Source organism: Toxotes jaculatrix, chromosome 24 (assembly GCF_017976425.1).
Source record: "Toxotes jaculatrix isolate fToxJac2 chromosome 24, fToxJac2.pri, whole genome shotgun sequence".
NCBI classification, from domain to species: Eukaryota; Metazoa; Chordata; class Actinopteri; family Toxotidae; genus Toxotes; species Toxotes jaculatrix.
In genome coordinates this window covers 1,585,120-1,602,912 of record NC_054417.1, presented here as the reverse complement: position 1 = coordinate 1,602,912, position 17,793 = coordinate 1,585,120, and the positions used below count along the sequence as shown (strand labels likewise).

The 17,793-nt window shown below is 42.1% G+C and overlaps 2 protein-coding genes across 4 annotated transcripts in view; one reads left to right on the top strand and one right to left on the bottom strand.

Moving 5' to 3' along the window:
* s100b (S100 calcium binding protein, beta (neural)) overlaps positions 1 to 17,793 on the top strand; it is a 614,446-nt gene that overhangs the window by 574,967 nt on the left and 21,686 nt on the right. The window lies entirely within an intron of this gene.
* LOC121177860 (SH3 domain-binding protein 4-A-like) lies at positions 5,751 to 17,608 on the bottom strand. The gene is made up of 4 exons (XM_041032243.1): positions 17,485 to 17,608; positions 14,473 to 16,820; positions 6,259 to 6,447; positions 5,751 to 5,975 (listed from the first exon to the last, which is right to left on the bottom strand). The coding sequence occupies exons 1-4, from the start codon at positions 17,606 to 17,608 to the stop codon at positions 5,751 to 5,753; spliced, it is 2,886 nt and encodes a 961-aa protein (XP_040888177.1).

Below are 17,793 nucleotides of genomic sequence, written 5' to 3'. Positions count from 1 at the left end.
TTTACAGTGTAACTTCATGGTTTATTTTTTCTTATCACATTTCTACAAACGGTTATTGTTTACACATCTGTACAATATTTAAATGACATCTTTCATTTAATCACTTGTTAAATTGTTGTTATTGTCCTGTTGTTCCATCACTCACAGATGTGAAGGCTCTCTCTATCAGGTCAGCTCACCTTGGGTCTGGATTTCGTCTGGATTTTGTTGATTTGCAGGTAGAAAATTTAATTTAAAAACTGGTTTGGAAGAAAAACTTTAAACCACTTACCTTGAGTGTCTTGTATGATGGTTTGTTGTTTTACTTTTCAGGTCACCACAGTGAGATAACTAAAGACCACCTGGAAGAGAAGAATAGTCATCCCATAGTCATGTAACATTTGTACCACTAGATGGCAGCATAACATTTCACTGCAGGCTGAGGAAGTCTCTGCAACCACAGGGAACTAAACAGTAAAGCTGCAGCTTCTAAACATTAACAGTGAGTTGGGAGGAGGATTTGTGAAAGCTGCAACAACATCACTGTGAACTCTGTGTCCTCTGTATCCCTCCTCTGATGATCTGAAGTTTCCTTTTGGTGGAGTTGTATGTCATGGTGCACGGATCATAAATCCTCTTACAGCTAAATTTGCAAGTTTGGGCTGTAATAATTTTCACTTACTGTGGCTGATCAGTCTTTTGTAAGTGTCATCACATCAGGCTTCACTGACAGCAGAAGCAGGGGCTTCTCCTGTTATTTTTATTGGAACTGTTGAGGTGGACGAACTTACACCGCTATCAATGGCTGTGCTCCTAAAAACACCTGTGTGGATTTGCAGGGCCTTTAAGAAAAGGAGCAGGATTTATATTAGTGGTAAAGAGAAGAGGAAAGACACAAAAATACACACACCAACACAGCCTGAGTCATCAAGACCTCACTAATTGTTCTCTCTGCCCTCCTCCCTCATTGATTTGAGTGTGTGTGAGATCAATGAAACAAATTATAAACATGGCGTGGACATGCACACACACACTGTGCCTTTATAAGACCACAACTCACTCTAACTGCACTCCTCTCTCTCTCTAACAAGGCTGAGTCACCTGAATGTCTCTCGCCCACCGCCCACACGGTCTTCTCATCCATAAAACAAGAGCCTCCTTCACTGATTTACCTCTAATATATTCCACCGTCTCCTCGCCGTTCCTCAGGTAACAGCCGACAAGCAGATGCTGAGACAGGATAAATGGAAAAAAACACACATGCTTCTTATCAAGCTGTTTAACCCCCTGTGCTGCTTGTGCTGAAAGAAATAATGAAGCAGAGGTGTTAGATAAAGAGGCCACAGAGCACAGACAGGTGAGTGGGAGGTGGAGCCTTTAACGTCGACTTAGTCTGAGGCCAAACTTTCTTTGTTTGTCGAGTCCAGATGAAAAATTCTCTTGTTTTTCTGGGTCTCTGATTAATTTTCCTCGCTGAACTTTAATTTCCTTTGTTAAATTTGGGTAAATTTATTACCACACTGCAACTACATTCATTGTATATTATTTTATTTTATTTTTCCACACTTTTTTCCTCTTTATTATTAAAGGTTGTGATTTATTTGCCTTACAAAAAGCACTTTGAATTGAGTTTGAATGATACTATGAAGAAAAAGATATTTTTCCTTCTTTCCTTTTGTAAAAACTGTTGTTGTCATCCAGAGATTTGCTAAAATCTCACAGCTCCAGTTGACTGGTTGATGTCTGTTGGTGTTTTCATGGAAGCTGGGTTCTGACAGGATGTGTCCAAAGCTGTCATTCATTTGTATGTATGAAATGAATCTGCAGATCTGGATCTGTGTAAACTGTGATGGTAAGTTTGCTGTATGCAGCTGTCCAATGCAGGCTGAAGGTATGCTGAGCGTCCTGAGGCATAAAGGTTTTTTTGTTTGTTTTTGAAAGACATTTTAGTTCCTCAGGAGCAAAAAAAACCCCAAAAACCTGTGAACTTTTCACCCAATAACAGAGATTTCTTCCTTCTATACAGAAACGTTTGATAAAGCTTCACAAAACAAAACCAAAATCTAGAATGACAGATGACATTTCGTACACAACCAGATTTCACAAATAATGTAGCATGAGAGGATCATTTACAGCAAGAAATTTTCACCTGTTGGTCTCAAAAAGAAGATGCTTAACAGTTCGATTCAGTGCTTCAGCCTGAAATAGAAACAGAAGAGCAAGATTTTACAATTGTGAAACCAAGTAATCATCCAGCTGAAATTCTTATAATTACCACAAGGCTTGCTCATGACAACAACAGCAAAACATCCCTGTGGCTCCAGTGGCGATGCTGAAGGAGCGAGACATGAGAAAAAGCAGATGAAGGAGTTTTATATTTATCTTTCAAGGGCTCTTTACATTCTCTGGACCAACAAGGTGAAAGCAGCCTGGCCTGTTTCCACACATCCACACACGTCCTCCAAAAACTCCACAAAACAACAGCAGATGAAACGAACCGACAGCCCGTCCCAAAGCTTTTCATCTCACCACCTGTTTTGCATTTTGAAAAGCAGCTCAATGCTGGACCAATTTGTCCTGAATTAACGAAGGAACAAGCGGGGAGGAAAATCACTGTTTTCCTCTCACATCTCTCTGATCATGTGATTTGATGGACAAAAATATAGGCTTTTAGATTAGAGGAATAAAACCTGAGATCATGTGATTATGGGGAAGATTTGGTTGTACAAGTGATTGAAGTGTGTTATTAGAGTAAATTTATCACCTCAGAGCTGTTAAATCTGTTCACAGCTCCATCTCTGAACAACATGCATTCAACAAAATCAGCTGCCCGTGCATAAAATATCAAACGTCAGGAGCTGTGTCAGGTGATGAGAACTCTCTGCTCTGCTTTTTATCCCTGAAGAAAACACCAGGCTGGACAGCTCTGAGAATCTACTATGATTTCTGATTCACAACAAGTAAAACTAAATTTTTTTAAAAGGCCAAATATTTTAAATGTCAGGGTATACGCCATGTCAATAATGCTTTATCCTCAAGTTTTCTTTGGGTTACAGTGGAAAAAGTTTACTTGTAATGGATGTTCTGTGAACCACAGCTCGGATACAGCTCACACCACCAGGAGGCGTCTCACCCCTGATGTGACTTTCTTCTACATTCTCATAAACACTTTCATAAACTTGAGAAAAGCCATTTTAACCCCGGCAGCTTTTTAAACTCTCCATTTAAAGGAGAACTTTACTACATTGTGCATTATTTTTCTTTTTGATATGTTTTTAAGTAAGTTTTTTTTAGTAAATATGCACTACAAAACACACACACACACACACACACACACACAGACAGACGGCCTTGGTCTGTGTTTTGAGCTGTATCCAGGAGACGAGCAGGAATGTTGAGGGTGAGTCATCGAGAGGCAAAGGACGACTCTGTCAAGGTGGCCTGTCCTGAGGGAGACTAATTATCTGCTTTAATTAAGTACATTAGTGTGTGTGTGTGTGTGTGTGTGTGTGTGTGTGTGTGTGTGTGTGTGTGTGTGTGTGTGTGTGTGTGTGTGTGTGTGTGGATGGATTTTCGTGCAGTCTTGTGTGGTGTTTGTGCATGAATTAGTAGATGAGATTGCTTGTGCATCCATGTGTAATGTTTGTGTGTGCTTTCTGTGTGTGTCTGTGTGTTTACATAAAGGAATGTGCTGTATTGTCTGTGTGGAATTCATGACGATGGCGTCACACAACACTTGACACATTCAACGAACGCTCCTTTGCAGAGAGAATCACAGTTGGGACACGATTCGCAGGTGGATGAAGGTAGAGAAACCTTCCTTCCCCTCAGCTGCATCGCTACAGAAGCTGCCTCCTTAAAGGAAAAGTGCAACGTTTTGGGAATCACGTTTGTTGTCTTTGTACCAAAACAAGTAGCAGATTCACTGTAGCTCCACATATATTTATTAAAAGTCGCCCATAAAGAGGCAGAGATGCCTTTTATCAACCTTTTAACACTAAGTTTTGTGTATTTACAGAAAACTTCTGCACACACGTAGTGATTGTTGTTTTCAGTTTTACTGATACCTTCTGAACAGAAACACTGAACAGGTTTCAGATCTGCGACCTGTCACAGCTGATTCAAAATCACTGAATGTTTCAATACTCGATCGGCGTTTGGTACAAATATATATATAAACTCCAAGCACATTTTCTGTTCGGCTCATATTCCCGACAGATACAGGAGCACTGCAGCCGTCACAAAACATATAGAAAAGAAACACTGAGAAAAACTGAAATGAATTCATTCACAGAAAATTCGAAACAATGAAAGCATCGAAGCTGACTCACAAAATCAAAGACAAACGGCTTCTTTAAATACAAATTTAACAAAAACTAGATAATTTCTGACAGTGTACTTTTCACAGTTCTTTAAAAGTCACATTTGATCTCTGATTTAACTGAGAACTAAAATGTGGTGTCCTGAAACCCCAGGTTCACAGGTTTACTGCAGCTGATGTGTATCTGAGTGAAAGACAGAACATCCTCTGATTGGTCCACTGAGACAAAATGATTTGATTAAAATACAAAACAAAACAAAGTGACAAGAAAAGTTCAATAAAGCGGCACCTTTAGTTGGAGTTTCTAGTTGGAAAGGATGGACCTATCTTGGTATGTGCATCTTCTGCACTAAATTGTTAACATTTATTATTCTGAAATACATTTGAGTTCAATCCTCGTCACATAAACTTTGAAAAATCTAAACATTTCTATGTGGAACAACTAATCTGGAAAGTAGAAGCTGCACTTTCAAGAAGCGCACAACCAGAGAAAGAACCCAGCAATAACACTTCTGATAATACATGATCTGTATTGTTCCACAAGTATAAAAAATAGAAGTATATCTCACATCAACAGATATACGTTAGCTTTACTGCAAAGTTGTAAAATCACGCTAACTGTTTTTGGCAAGCAAATTAGTGTCAAAAGTCCTTAATGTATCAAACCATATCTGATTAATTTTTAAAAACATCTGCTTTGCCTTCTTTAGTAAAAAACTGCCAGTTAGAAATGGAGGAAAAATTTGTTTACGTTCAAAGTTTTTCTTGCAAACAAAGGTCAAGATCAGTCGGTTCAGTATGGGGGGTGGGGTCAACTTTAAAAGATGGTGAAAAGGTCGGAGTTCACAGCATGTCTGGTTACGTACTGCAGTGGTTGAGGTCTCTGATGTCCTGAGGGCCGAGGAGAAAGAGCGAATACAGAGATAAGAACAAATCACACAAACTGTTAAATAACTGCAGCAAAACAGAAAAATGAAAAGAATGAGAGAAACAGAAGAAGCAGGAGAGACAGAATATTAAAGCAGTCTGAGACAGGAAGAGACAACATGACTGAGTAAGACAGCAAAAGGTAGAAAAGGTCAAAATAAGCAAGATGTTTAAAGGGTGAGGTAGAAAAGAGATGAAGAGAGCGAGGAAAAGAAAGCAGAACAAACAGAAAGAGGCAGATCCTCCAGTCTCACATCGACTTTTCCAGTGTCAGAATTTGTCCAGTCTCGTTTCTGAATCTGGTGCTTAGCGAGAACCAATCGGCGTCCAATCCAAGACTCCAAACAAGACCAGGGCGTACAGACGATGAAGATGGAAGGCTGAGGAAAACCTAGACTATATTGGTTTAATCTCTGACGTCCATCCCAAACATCTTGTCCTCAGTGCAGTCCCTTAGACTTGTCCATGACAGCTACTCACTGCACTGAGCTCCAGGAACTTCCTCACACACTTTTACTCACGGTCAGACAGCAAAGTCTCCATATCCTGTGGGGCAGAAGGCGGCGCTGCGGAGGGTGTCCAGGCAGTTGACGAGGATGAGCGTGCCGGTCAGGTGCTTCCACCTCTTGGTGATGGGGTTCCTCATCTTGTCCAGTCCGAGGTGGAGCTCCTGGATCACGTCACGATAGCTGTCCCCGATGTGGGCAGCCCACGTCAGGAGGAAGTCATAAGCTGGTTTCCACATGGACTGGATTAGGACAGGGATCAGAGGACGAGAAGGAAAGAGGTTTTAGGTACACAAGCAAACAGATTGGAAAAAGTTTTCTTGTCCTGTTTTCCCAACTTTATATTATACCAGAGGTTTTCAAACTGTGGGGCACCCTCACACCTACCCTCTGTCCATCAACACATACTGATATTTACCCTGTGCTGAAAACCTGTGGACATGTACGCACAAAACGCTCAAATGATTTTAAAATGTGGTCTTGAGTGGGAGAGTTGGACTTTGAATACGTTGTCAGGCGTCTCACCTCGTTGTCCAGTAGTCCGTTCTTGTCGCGGTGTGGAGCCTCGTATGCCTCCATCTGCGGTCTGGACACTCTTGCCAGTTTCTCAGCCAGCTCCCTCCACCTGGACGCCACCTCCACTGCTGTGGTCAACAAGACAAAATCCAGGACCAACCTAGCAACCAGACCCTGGCAGTCCATCTTCAGCAATGCCTGACAGAGGAAAGAGAGACGGTCAGCAGAGGGATGGTGTTTTAATTACAGAGAATCTGTGAGTTGATAAAAACGGTGAATAAATCTGTGGTTTGTGGACATGGACGATCTGTGGATGCTGAGATTAATGGGCTGAAAGCAAACAGTTAAACCGCAGTGATGCTTCTCTCTCAGTCTGTTTAATCTGAGTCATTTTAAAGGAAATGAAACATGGATTAATATGTTGTTGATTCTCTCCTATCCTGTTAATCAACACATGAACTTTCTAATTTATCCAGATGAAAAACACTGTTGTACAGTCCCACTGAGATTAGCTGTTTATCTTTCAGCTAGTCCCGAGGGCAGAAAGGCAAACATAAAAAAAATTCTAAATGCTGTTCTTAAGGAAAAAACATCTTCCTCTATGAATGAGTGTGTGAATTTAAATCTTAACCTCTCCTGTAAGTAGTCGCGTCCCTCAGGCTGCTGCTGTAAATACATTCTTACTCATCTAACCCGGATAAGTCAGGGTTAAAAAATACTGAGCATCAATAAAAGCAGCTGAGTGGAAAATACGCTGCAGGCAGGATTTCTTATTTCTTTTTTTCCCTGTAAAGATGCACAGGAAAACAACCACTGAGCATTTTCTCGTTTTACTCAGACCAAAACATGTATGTGCTCATGCGTATGCTGCCATCCAGAGATAAGACTGCTCAGGAAAGCAGGGGTCTCAGCCGCTGCAGCATCTTCCATCTATTCACACACAAAGTGATGCACTGTGAAAGCCACAAGCAAAGACTTTGGAAAACACATTATTTTTTAAACAATGGGCAAACAGTGAAACACAAAATCTCTTTCAAATTTCCAATCAGGGCTGGATCAGTATGGACGTTACTGCCCCCGTCTCTTTGTCAGTCTTAGTCCCATCTGACCATGACAATTTCCACACAGTGAACATTCAGTGTATTAATGGCTTCATCAGATCACATCAGAGCTTTGTGTTGCGCTCAGCATTGCGTGAAACTCTTCCGATAAGATTTGTCTTAATGGGCCTCAGACGCACAAGAATCATCTGAATCCTGACCGTGATTCATCTCGTCTGACGACAGATTACTCACTAGAATCCTGAAGAGCACACACACATACGAAGCAAACACGCTGCAGCTGCCACTAACATTTAAAGTCCATAGATCCAACACATTATAATTCAACATGTATGGAGAACGTATGTTGGGATGGGGGAGAACAGTTTCAAACTGTTTTAAATGCTTTTGGCTGGAGAGGTCTGTGTGGTCAGAGCCCAACACTCGCAATGTCAAGTGTCCTCAGGCGGAAAACAACAACACACAGGCCCAAAGTCTTTGGTAATGAAAGCAGATGGCACAGATTTGATGCCAGACGGTACTGACTGCATGTTACCACGCTGCTGTTTGATTGGCTGTTTGCCGAACGCTGCTTTTGTTTGCTCGTAGTTGGCAGAAATTATTTCTTCTAAACTTCTAAGACTGATGGTTAAACAAAACATTTGAAGACGTCACCTCAGACTCTGGGAAACTGATTGACTCTGGACTGATACAATAAAAAAGCTTTAACAGAACAGAGTTGGATACGTTCACCTTTTCTGCAGGACACTAGAACATCAGTGTGTGAAGGCAGCTGCATATTTAAACCCTGACTCAATCTTTAAAGACAGGACAGGAAGAACCTTATAATCCAAAGGTCGTGTTACTTCCAGTTATTAGAAGGATCTATTTTTACACCCTATTTGCTCATCATTCACATCTCTTATCTTTCTCTGTTATGGACTGCAGCTCCAATGTTCAGGTCAGTCTATTCAAACCAAACTGAGATGATAAATGCTTTTGGTTTATCTATATTCACCCCTCTCTCTTCTCCTCACCTCTCCTCACCTCACCTCTCTCCTCTCCTCACCTCTCTCCTCTCCTCTCCTCTCCTCTCCTCTCTCTCCCTGTCTGTCTCCATCTCTCTCCACCACCTGGCTGACGAGCACTCTGGCCTTCGACTGTGATGTCCCCCGTCTGCTGATTCAGGCTTCACACAGGTTTGGTCTAAATATAGACCTGGTCAGGCTGGGCCATCCAAACACACACACACAAAGCATGATGTGTGAATGTGCAAATCAGGAACTCCTGAACATGCAGGAGAGACATGTCGTTTAAGCCGGAAAGGATTAAAATCAGACACAATAGGAAACAGGAAGGAGTTGGTGCTTCAAAATAAAGGTCAGGCGTTCAGGGAGTGTAAAAAAATAAATCTGAATTTTGTTTTCTGGAAAAAGACAAGTGTCATGTGCCTCAAAGACAAATGCCTCAGCCTCAGACTGCACCAGATGGAGGTCAAAGGTCGGAGTCGTGCACAAGGACACAGTGGTTTCAGCTTCAGCCATTTACATTTAAAGTGGCTCCAGAAAGTTTTCAGACCCCTCCACTTCATTGTGTTATATCATAAATGGATAAAATTTACATTTTTTTTTCATTCAGTTTTTGATTTTCAATACTTTTCACTGTGGTTACTGAGTGAAGGCTGATGGGAAAATGGCTATTTTATCCATTTAAAATCAAAATCTGTAAACAGTAAAGTGTGCAAATGAGTCTGGGCCTGTATATTTCAGTCTAATTTAGAGCAACTCAAAACTATTCATTCTTAAGAGTTTGTTTTGAACATTTGTTTCACTGTTTCATGAGTGATAACGTGTCATAAAACTGACAAAATAATGTGATTAAACTTGACAAATGACCACTCTGAGTCTGCTGTACTCTCCATATGATGCCATAATGCCAAACAGAATCTACAGCTGCACCACAGAACTCATCTAGTCCCCGTTTCCTGCCTGGTTTTGGTTGATGTTTCCACATTATTAACTAACAAGATGATTCAGATCCATAAATAGAAAAGTGTCTGCTCCATGAGAGACTGAAGCGTTTGAAAAATATGAGATAGTGGCGACCTGCAGGAAGCCCCGAAGCAGACGGACAGATGGAGCTGACAGCTGACCGGGCGGCTGTCAGCTAAATGAGCTTCACTTCCAAAAGCCTCAGTAGGAAAGAGGGAGGGAGGGAAGGAAGGAGGAGGAGAGGTGGAGCCGGGTGGATGATGACAGTGACAGGTAGAAAAGAAAGAAAGAGAAAAAGGAGGAGAATATGAGGCAGGAAGAGAGGGAAAGAGAGAGGAGAAGAAAGAAAGAGAGGAAGAACGACAAAAATAAGAGAAATATGAGTGAGATAAAGAAAGAACAGGAATAAGACAAGACTCAAAACTTAATTTGCACATTTGACAAGTTATGTACAAAAGAAGACAAACAATCTGCATCATTACAGGCTTCTTGTCTTTCTGGTATTTTCAGTTTCCCTTTCCAACCTTTAAACATCTCATTCCAAAAACACATTACAGCCACACGACTGATTTTTTCTTGCTGTCTACAAAATTACAGCTCAATCTGTTATCAGTCTTATTTTTCAAATGTGCAAATATAACTGCTCTAAATAAACACTTACATCCATTACGTCTATTGAGTTTGGTGCCTTTAGTTTTGTTTGTTTGTCCCATTAGTGACGGTCTGGAATCAGCTGATTCCAGCATTTTCACTTGCTGCTGTTGAGAAAACACTTTTGGTTTTTACTCCTCAGTTTGGATCAGTCACTTTCTTTATGGAGCAGGTATCTCAGCAGTAAGAGGAGGAGTAAGAGTTTGGACTCTGCTGTGTCGACTCAACCTTTTTCCTTTCTCGGCTTTAACAAACAGTTCTCCTGCTCTGTCTGAACCTGATGATCTCAGGTTTCTAGTTTGTGGTCCAATAAACCTGCAGAGGCCAGGTCTGGATAATCAGGCTGGCTGTTAAATATTCATCTCTGTATTAACATTATAATTTTTATTGGCTGTCACAGGGGATCACGGCGGCTGTACATTAACAAAGAAGTCTAATTTTCCGAGCCGTAGACTCAGCTTACTACGGCGCTGTTACAGTTTTATGACTGAAGGCCTTGGTTTTAGACAAGAGTCTACAAGCAGGGGATTGATTCACCCCGCCTCTCTGCATGGATCCATTATTAAACAACACTCTCCTGGTCTTTCAGCTACTCTCCTCCACTGACAAGCACAAGGGACGGCTTTCTCATTTTGTCCTCTGCCTTCGTAACTCGAGCCACGGCGTTAAAAGATCTGCCAGGGCGGTGTCGAATGCCCCCCAGGCCTCCAGCTCAGCCCTGATCAATGGCTGCTCACATTTCACATGGGAACACCTGTCGGCTCGTGTGGCAGAGAGGGGGAGACATGATGAGCTGTTCTAACCCTGAAGACTAAGCAGGAGTGCTGCAGCAACACTTTCCTTTTTGAACATTTCAGACTGTACAGAGACAGATGCACAGCTACAGCTACTCTCTGATTTGAAAATTTCCATTTTTGCAGAGAAGAACTTGAATTTAAATTCTAGATTCGCAAATATGTTCAAGAAAATAGTACTTTCAGTCATATTTATCCATTTTAGTTCAGCTTTTTGCCTTTATAGTGTCAATTGTGTATCATTTGATGTCTCCACTTCACTGCCTGCAGCTGAAAATCCTAGAGTTTTTCCATTAGCAGGGTATGTGGGGATACTGTGGTCCTGCTCAGTAGCACAGCCAACTGGGATCAGTCCATGAAAGTCTCAAAGCCGTGTCTTCTGTTAAACTGATTAACTCAACACATGTGTGGTTGCCCTCAAGACGAGAGACAATGAGATTAGTTGAGAGGTTTGTGGTGTTATTGTTCAATAAGAAATGGTCTAAATAAAAAACAGATGGCTAAACTGGGTGTTATTATATAAGCAGATCAGCCAAAAGCCCAGAACGTAACAAATAAGTAAAGTCAAAGTTATTCAGCCTCCTGTTTTTACCTACACTGTATAGGTGTGTCCAAACTCTTTCTTTTCCACTTGTATCAGTTCTCACATCCCACCCACTAAACCCATTTTTTCCACTTCTTTGCTTCCTCCTCTCTCATTACAGAAACCACAGGGGGGACAATGAAGCCATGATACCATGAGTCTCCAGTCTACACCCATCAATCGATTCCCATTCAACCCTCAATTCATTCCCTTGACATGACAGTGTCCTGTCCTTTACTTCACACAACTTCCCAATAAACTCATTTGAAAGTGGTGTGGATCTTTGTGAGTGAGGTGCTCGAATAAATGGACGACATATTGTGTAACTTAATCAAGGTGCTTGAATTATACACTACTGTTTGTACCATTTCACAGAACAGCCTGAATCTGAGTATTTTTAGTCCTGAAGAGCAGATAAAAGCTGCATTATTAGGAGAAAACAATGGACGCCTTGTTTGCTGACCGAGGATTTTAAAGCCAGAGGTTCTCACTGTAGGGATGTTTTATTGAGTAAGAATTATATAAGATGTTTTTTCTTTTGAGGAGACGATTTGATCATTCAAGTCTGTGTCGTTGTTAATAATGAGTCTTTTATAGTTTGTCAGTTCTAAAGTAGTTTAGTTAACGCTGTTTAACCCAGTTTCTGAGGCTCCGACTCAGGTTTGTAAGATGGGTTTTGCTTTCACAGAGGAAATGACGGCATCACCTGTCAAACAGCCAGGAAATACAGGTGTTGAAGTTTGTTTCTCCATTGATTTGTGTTTTCTCCTTTATTCTGAGGCCACATTTAATCCCCTTCCCAACCAGTTATGTTCCCAACCCAACCCTAACCCCAGCCAGCTATCTCTGCAACAGCAGACAAACATCCAGAGAAAATCATCCCGACTTCTTTAAGAGTATAACAGTAGAGTGACTGATTGACAAGCTACACAAATATGATTTAGGAAGTCAGGCTGAATTTAAGAGGAAATCAAGAGTTTAAGAGATTAAAATGCTCTTCACAGTCTGCCCTGTGCCCCGTGTGGTGTTTTTACAGTGTCTGTTTTAGATTTGTAAGATAAGTTATATGTTAAATTGAGCTTTTGGTCCATTGCAAAAAAAAAAAAAAAATGGGAAAACCTGAATCACATGCTATTTTCTGTCAACATGATAAATTTTCAACAAACAACCTTCAGTGTGATTTGGTCTGAGCAGCTTGGAGAGTAACACGAGACTCTGCATGTCTGGCTCAGACACGGAGTAATGAAATCATATTTATCATCTGGTCCTTTCTGGAGCTGCTAAAACATCATATAAGGGGTAAATTCCATTTAATGACAAACCATGTATTGGTCTAACACTCACATGTGCTGTGAAACTTCACACTATGTGGACAAATTGTTTAACCAAGGACAAATTTCCACTGTCCTTGGTGATGTACATGTGAGTGTGTCCTTGTTTCACTTTACAGCAAATATTTAAAAAAATGGAGCTCAATGGAATCAAGGATGAAGCTCAGTTTAAAGCTGAGGCCCTCTTTGTGCACACACCTAGTTTAAGAGCCTCAGCAGGAGTTGAAGGTGGATGCCAGAATAAAAGCCTTTTATGAAACATAAAGCATGAATCCTTCGCTTTAGACTCAGTGAGATTACGGGGAGGTCACATGACTTACAGCCAAACGGAGAGGTAGTTGCAGGTGAGCTTCTCTGTATAACACTCTGAAGAAAAAAAGCACGCACAGCAAACGAGTAACACACCACCTTAACAGCTACTGTCAAAGTCCCATTTAGCAAGGCACTTTACCCCCAGCTGCTCCGGTAGCCGCCAGCTGAAACCTGCGGCCGTACTGAGCATGATGCTGGAACAAAAGTGTATGCACGCCTCATCGACTCTGCCTGGATAAACAGCAGTTGGAAAATGTACTTTGCTAAAGTACTTTTTGAATAATGGCGTCTAGTGAGGGAAATGTCTCGGGACTATTTCGCCTCCCCCGGGGTGCCGGTGCTGTTGGATAAGAAAACACATCGGGGGCTGCGTGTGTCCGCTTGACAGAGTTGTTTTCTATACTCTCCCTGTACAGGATTTTTTCCTCCGCCCCCCTCTCCACTCTTTGCTTTTCATGTGATGGCTGTTCATACTTTGAGACACCTCAGGCTATGAGATGAGCTATTTACCATTCATGTGACTGAGCATCAGGACTCTGATTCTCCCAGTTCACACTCAGATCGTGTCACATTGTCCGACTGCAACACAGACTGAAGCAGAGAGAAATCATGTTGAGTAATAATCAGACAGCCAGTGACTCTAACTGTCTAGGAAATTAGATTTTTGTTCTTTTCAGCTCCAGCAAAGCTTAACTAATGATGCAGCAACCAACTGAGACAGCAACAAAGTCTTCTCTTGTTTGCTTCATTATGTACATCATTTACACTGTTGCAGCAGTCGTATGGTAATGCAGTTTTTTCTTTATATTTATCTGAGAAGTAAATGCTTTGAATGTTATTTCAGCAATAGCCTGTAACAGTTGAATGGCACCAGTTTTACTTCTCTGCTCAAGGACGATTCAGTGATTGTGAACTTAAACTACTCTCTCCCAGAAGATTCTGCTCGTCATTTATCAAACATAAATGCAAAGTTTTTTCTTTTATCAGCCCCTAAAATGTGAGAATTTGCTGGCTTGGATATTTTTGATATGATTCGAAATGGATTATTTTCAGCATTAGGACTGACGGCGAATAAAGAAAGAAACCTGAAATTGTTGCCTTGAGTTTTGAGAACTTACTAGAAGGCATTTTTAATATTTTTAAGGTTTTATAGATTACAATGTCTACAGATCAAATCATATTAAAAATTGGCACAGTTACAGATTTTCATCCTCACAATTTTGTAGTTTCAAAGGTCACAGTTTCAACCTTTAGATAAAAAGGGATGTGCTCTAATACTGCTGACCAAATAATCCTGGAGGTCAAGAGGACAAACATATGTGGATCTTAAAATAGGAAGCATTCACCTTTCAGTGCCTTACTTCAGGAGAAAGCAGCTGTCAAATGAGTTTTCTTTGCCCTTTTTCTTCTTCGCCAAAAGACAATAATCAGACATGTAGGCAATGTAAATTAAATTAAATTAAATTAAATTAAATGTCTCACACACAACAGAAATGCTCATTCACACTCTCTTTGTCTTACCATCATGAGTTCCCTCTGGAAAGACTTCCTCTCCCTGTTCTCCATGTTGGTACACTCCTCTTTGAGTTTCTCCAGGACTGATGCCACCTTCTCCGGCTCATTGTCCAGCTCGGTCCGGCAAAAATAATTTAAGGACAAATTCCCGTATCCCAGGGCATCTGCAAACGCCCTCCAGCTTCCCACATTCTCCATCAGAACGGTCCTCACGGTTGCGTAGATGTATGTAAGAAATTTGCAAGGCTTCAGGATCTGCTCCAGCAGCATGGTGGTCATTAGATCTGGCCCACACCAATAAATGGGCTTGACCTTACCCAGAACCAAAACATTCTTGGCATGGACAAGCCCCATCTTCCCCTGATAGTATCCAATGTACCACTCTTTGGTCCGCAGCTGCCCTCGCAGTTTGATTTTCTCCTCACTGAGCAAAGCAATAACATCCCCCTTCTTGTACTCCAGCAAATAGGTGCTCTTGTGCTGTCTGATCACCGTTTTGATCAGTTTGCCAAATTTCAGGTTGGTTATGCACCGGTCCTGAAACTTTGGGTATTTGGAGGTGACAGCCAGCGGCGAGAGGACAATCTTATCCACCTCTTTCTTCTTCAAGAACCGTCTCTGACCCGTTATCCTTGCTCCGGTCTTTGGCGGTGGCTGCGGAGTTTGGACACAGAACTGGGTGAGGATACAGCCGAGGGCGTCCTTGACTTGGACCCTGAGAGTGAAGTCTGAGATGCTGTTGGGGTTGTGCGATGTTATCATGCACAGAAGCCTGCTGACCTTTCCCAGTTTGATTTGAAATCCCCGAATCACCTCGGCGCCGTCGCTTGCCTTCACCTGGTAGTTGGACATGTTGGAGTACAATCCCACCTGGAGGTCCTGAGGGTATCCCAGTACGAACTGGTGCTTCCCCCACAGCTGGAGGGCTACTGGTGGAGTTGAGATAGCCTGCCGGCCCACCTCGCTTACCAACAAAGTCTTGGGGGCGCAGTCATGCCCAAACATGGCTACAACTGTCTTGAAGGAAGGGTGGATGTGCTTGGGTCCATAAACGCCCAAAGTTACTTTCCTTTGCACATGGTCCCAAACAGTTGTATTGGGGCTGATGTACTGTGACTGAACCACAACAGCCATATACATGCAGGGCTCTAGACTATCCAACTGCACCTGGACTGTATCCTTGTAAATGTAAGCATTAGGGATTGGTATGTAAGGCCCTTCTTTGCAATCGCTGCGAACACAAAGCACTTCAGCAGCGTGACAACTCTCTTTCTTCAGAGTGACTGATACCTTCATCTCCAACGTAATGAAGGACTTGGTCTCCATGTTGCTGAGCTTTATCTCCACCACAGGGCTCACAGTGGAGCAACGGTCAGTGTTGAGCTCCAAAGGAGGGTCCAGTAAGGCTTTCATGGAGATCTGTTGGTGGTCTCCATGGCCGACGTGGCCCTCAGGGATGTGTACACTGATATGTGTGTCTGGAAGCTGAACAACCCCTCCATTACTGTCCAACCTGCACACTATGTTGGTCTCCACCGGCTGTGTCTGGCCCCACCCGGGACTCTGGCCCAGAGAGTCAAGGTCATGGCAAGACCTGGCTAGCTTCCTGTGGTTCAACCAAGCAGTCCTAAAGTCCTCCCTGCTCTGAAACTGCTCCGGTGAAGGAGCCTTAAGGCCCGTGAAGAATCCTGAAGAGGGTAAGGTTGGATTAGACTGTGCCTGCAGAACAGACAGTTCTGACAGACTATGGGAACGTTTATTCCTGAAAAATGGATTATCCCTGTGGAAGTTAGGTACCTCTTGGTTTGGGCTGGTGGGGGTGGTACTGTTATTATGGCAGCTGCTGAACCCATTGTTTATGACTGTGCTAGTATTAAAGTTGGAGCAAGATGATGGAGATGCCAGAGAATCAAACAGAATAAGGTCTGCTGAGTTCCTTACACCTATATCTTTGCAGTTTTGATCTAAAGGACAGATAAAGGGGTTCACAGAGAAGGGGCTGTTGTTGTAAATTGTGGGCTTCACGTTCATGCCTGTCCACTCCCCCAGGCCCCCAAACTCCTTGGAACCATCCTCGTATCCCTCTCCGAGGCTGTCGATCATCCCACTGTCGCTAAGCGAAGAGTTCCTGAAGTTGACCGGTTGGACGTAGGCGGCAGGGATGTAGCCCATTTCCGTGTTGTTGTGGGCGTACCACCACTCTCCGCCTGACGTGTCCAGCACATAGAGGCGATCACCTTTGGAGAATTTCAGTGTGGTGAAGCTGCTGGGGCAATAATCCTTTATGGCAACCACTTCCTGTGCAGCTCCATAGGAGGAGGAAGTGTCCAGCCTTAAGGCACTGGGAGAAGGCACTGAAGAGGAAAAAGATAATGGACCAAATCAATTTTATCTCATTAAATTGTTAATGATGGTCTTTTATTTGTGTCTTGTAACTGGTTTGGACCTATTTCAGACAAGTGCACTACTGCAGTTAACAGTGCTTCTCATATAATGGGCCAGTTGAACTAATGAGGTGATGGTACCATGGATCAGACCTGAGGGTTTGTGATCAAATGGCTCAGTAGCTTACTGTCTGAATCTGAATCTGTCATCGATCCTGGATAAAATAAACTAAAATAACAAAACCTAAACCTTATTTCTGATCATCTGAATGCAGCTACATTTTCAGATCACTGGATAAATGTATAAGCAGATGAACTGCATAATTTACTGAATAATTCCCTATTTTTAGTTCGTCTCATTAGCGTATATGGAGCATGTAAACAAAGCTGTAATGAAGTGCAACCAGTGAAGTGAAAGAGCCAGAAAATGAATAACACTGTTTTCAACATGTGACTGAATAATTTATTTGCAAAAGATGAAATGTAAAAAATTATAACAACAGATTATTTAAATTCTAGAAATACTAAGTGATGAACAAATGAACACGTTCAAATGACTGAAACTGAAATAATTAAGCCTTGTACATATATTTTTGCGACATGAAATGTGACAACATCTGACTGAAACACTGACCTTTGACATCGTTGAGACTGGCCCCGGTGACCCCTTCACTGAGGTCGATGAGTGTCCCCTCAGATTTACAGCGAGGGAGGACGTGGTTGTTGTTTGTTACTCTGATGATTCGGTGGGCAGCCATGGCCGGTACCTGCTGCAGCCTTCGCTCATTGGCAGCTTTTCATCTGGATGGAAATAAACACAAAGAATTTCATGGTGGGCAAGTAAATATTAAACACACATGCATTCAAGCGATCAAATATGGAGCAAATTGCAAAAGCAACACAGAAGCAGGAAGCTTAATTTTCTAGATCAGTAACACAGTTA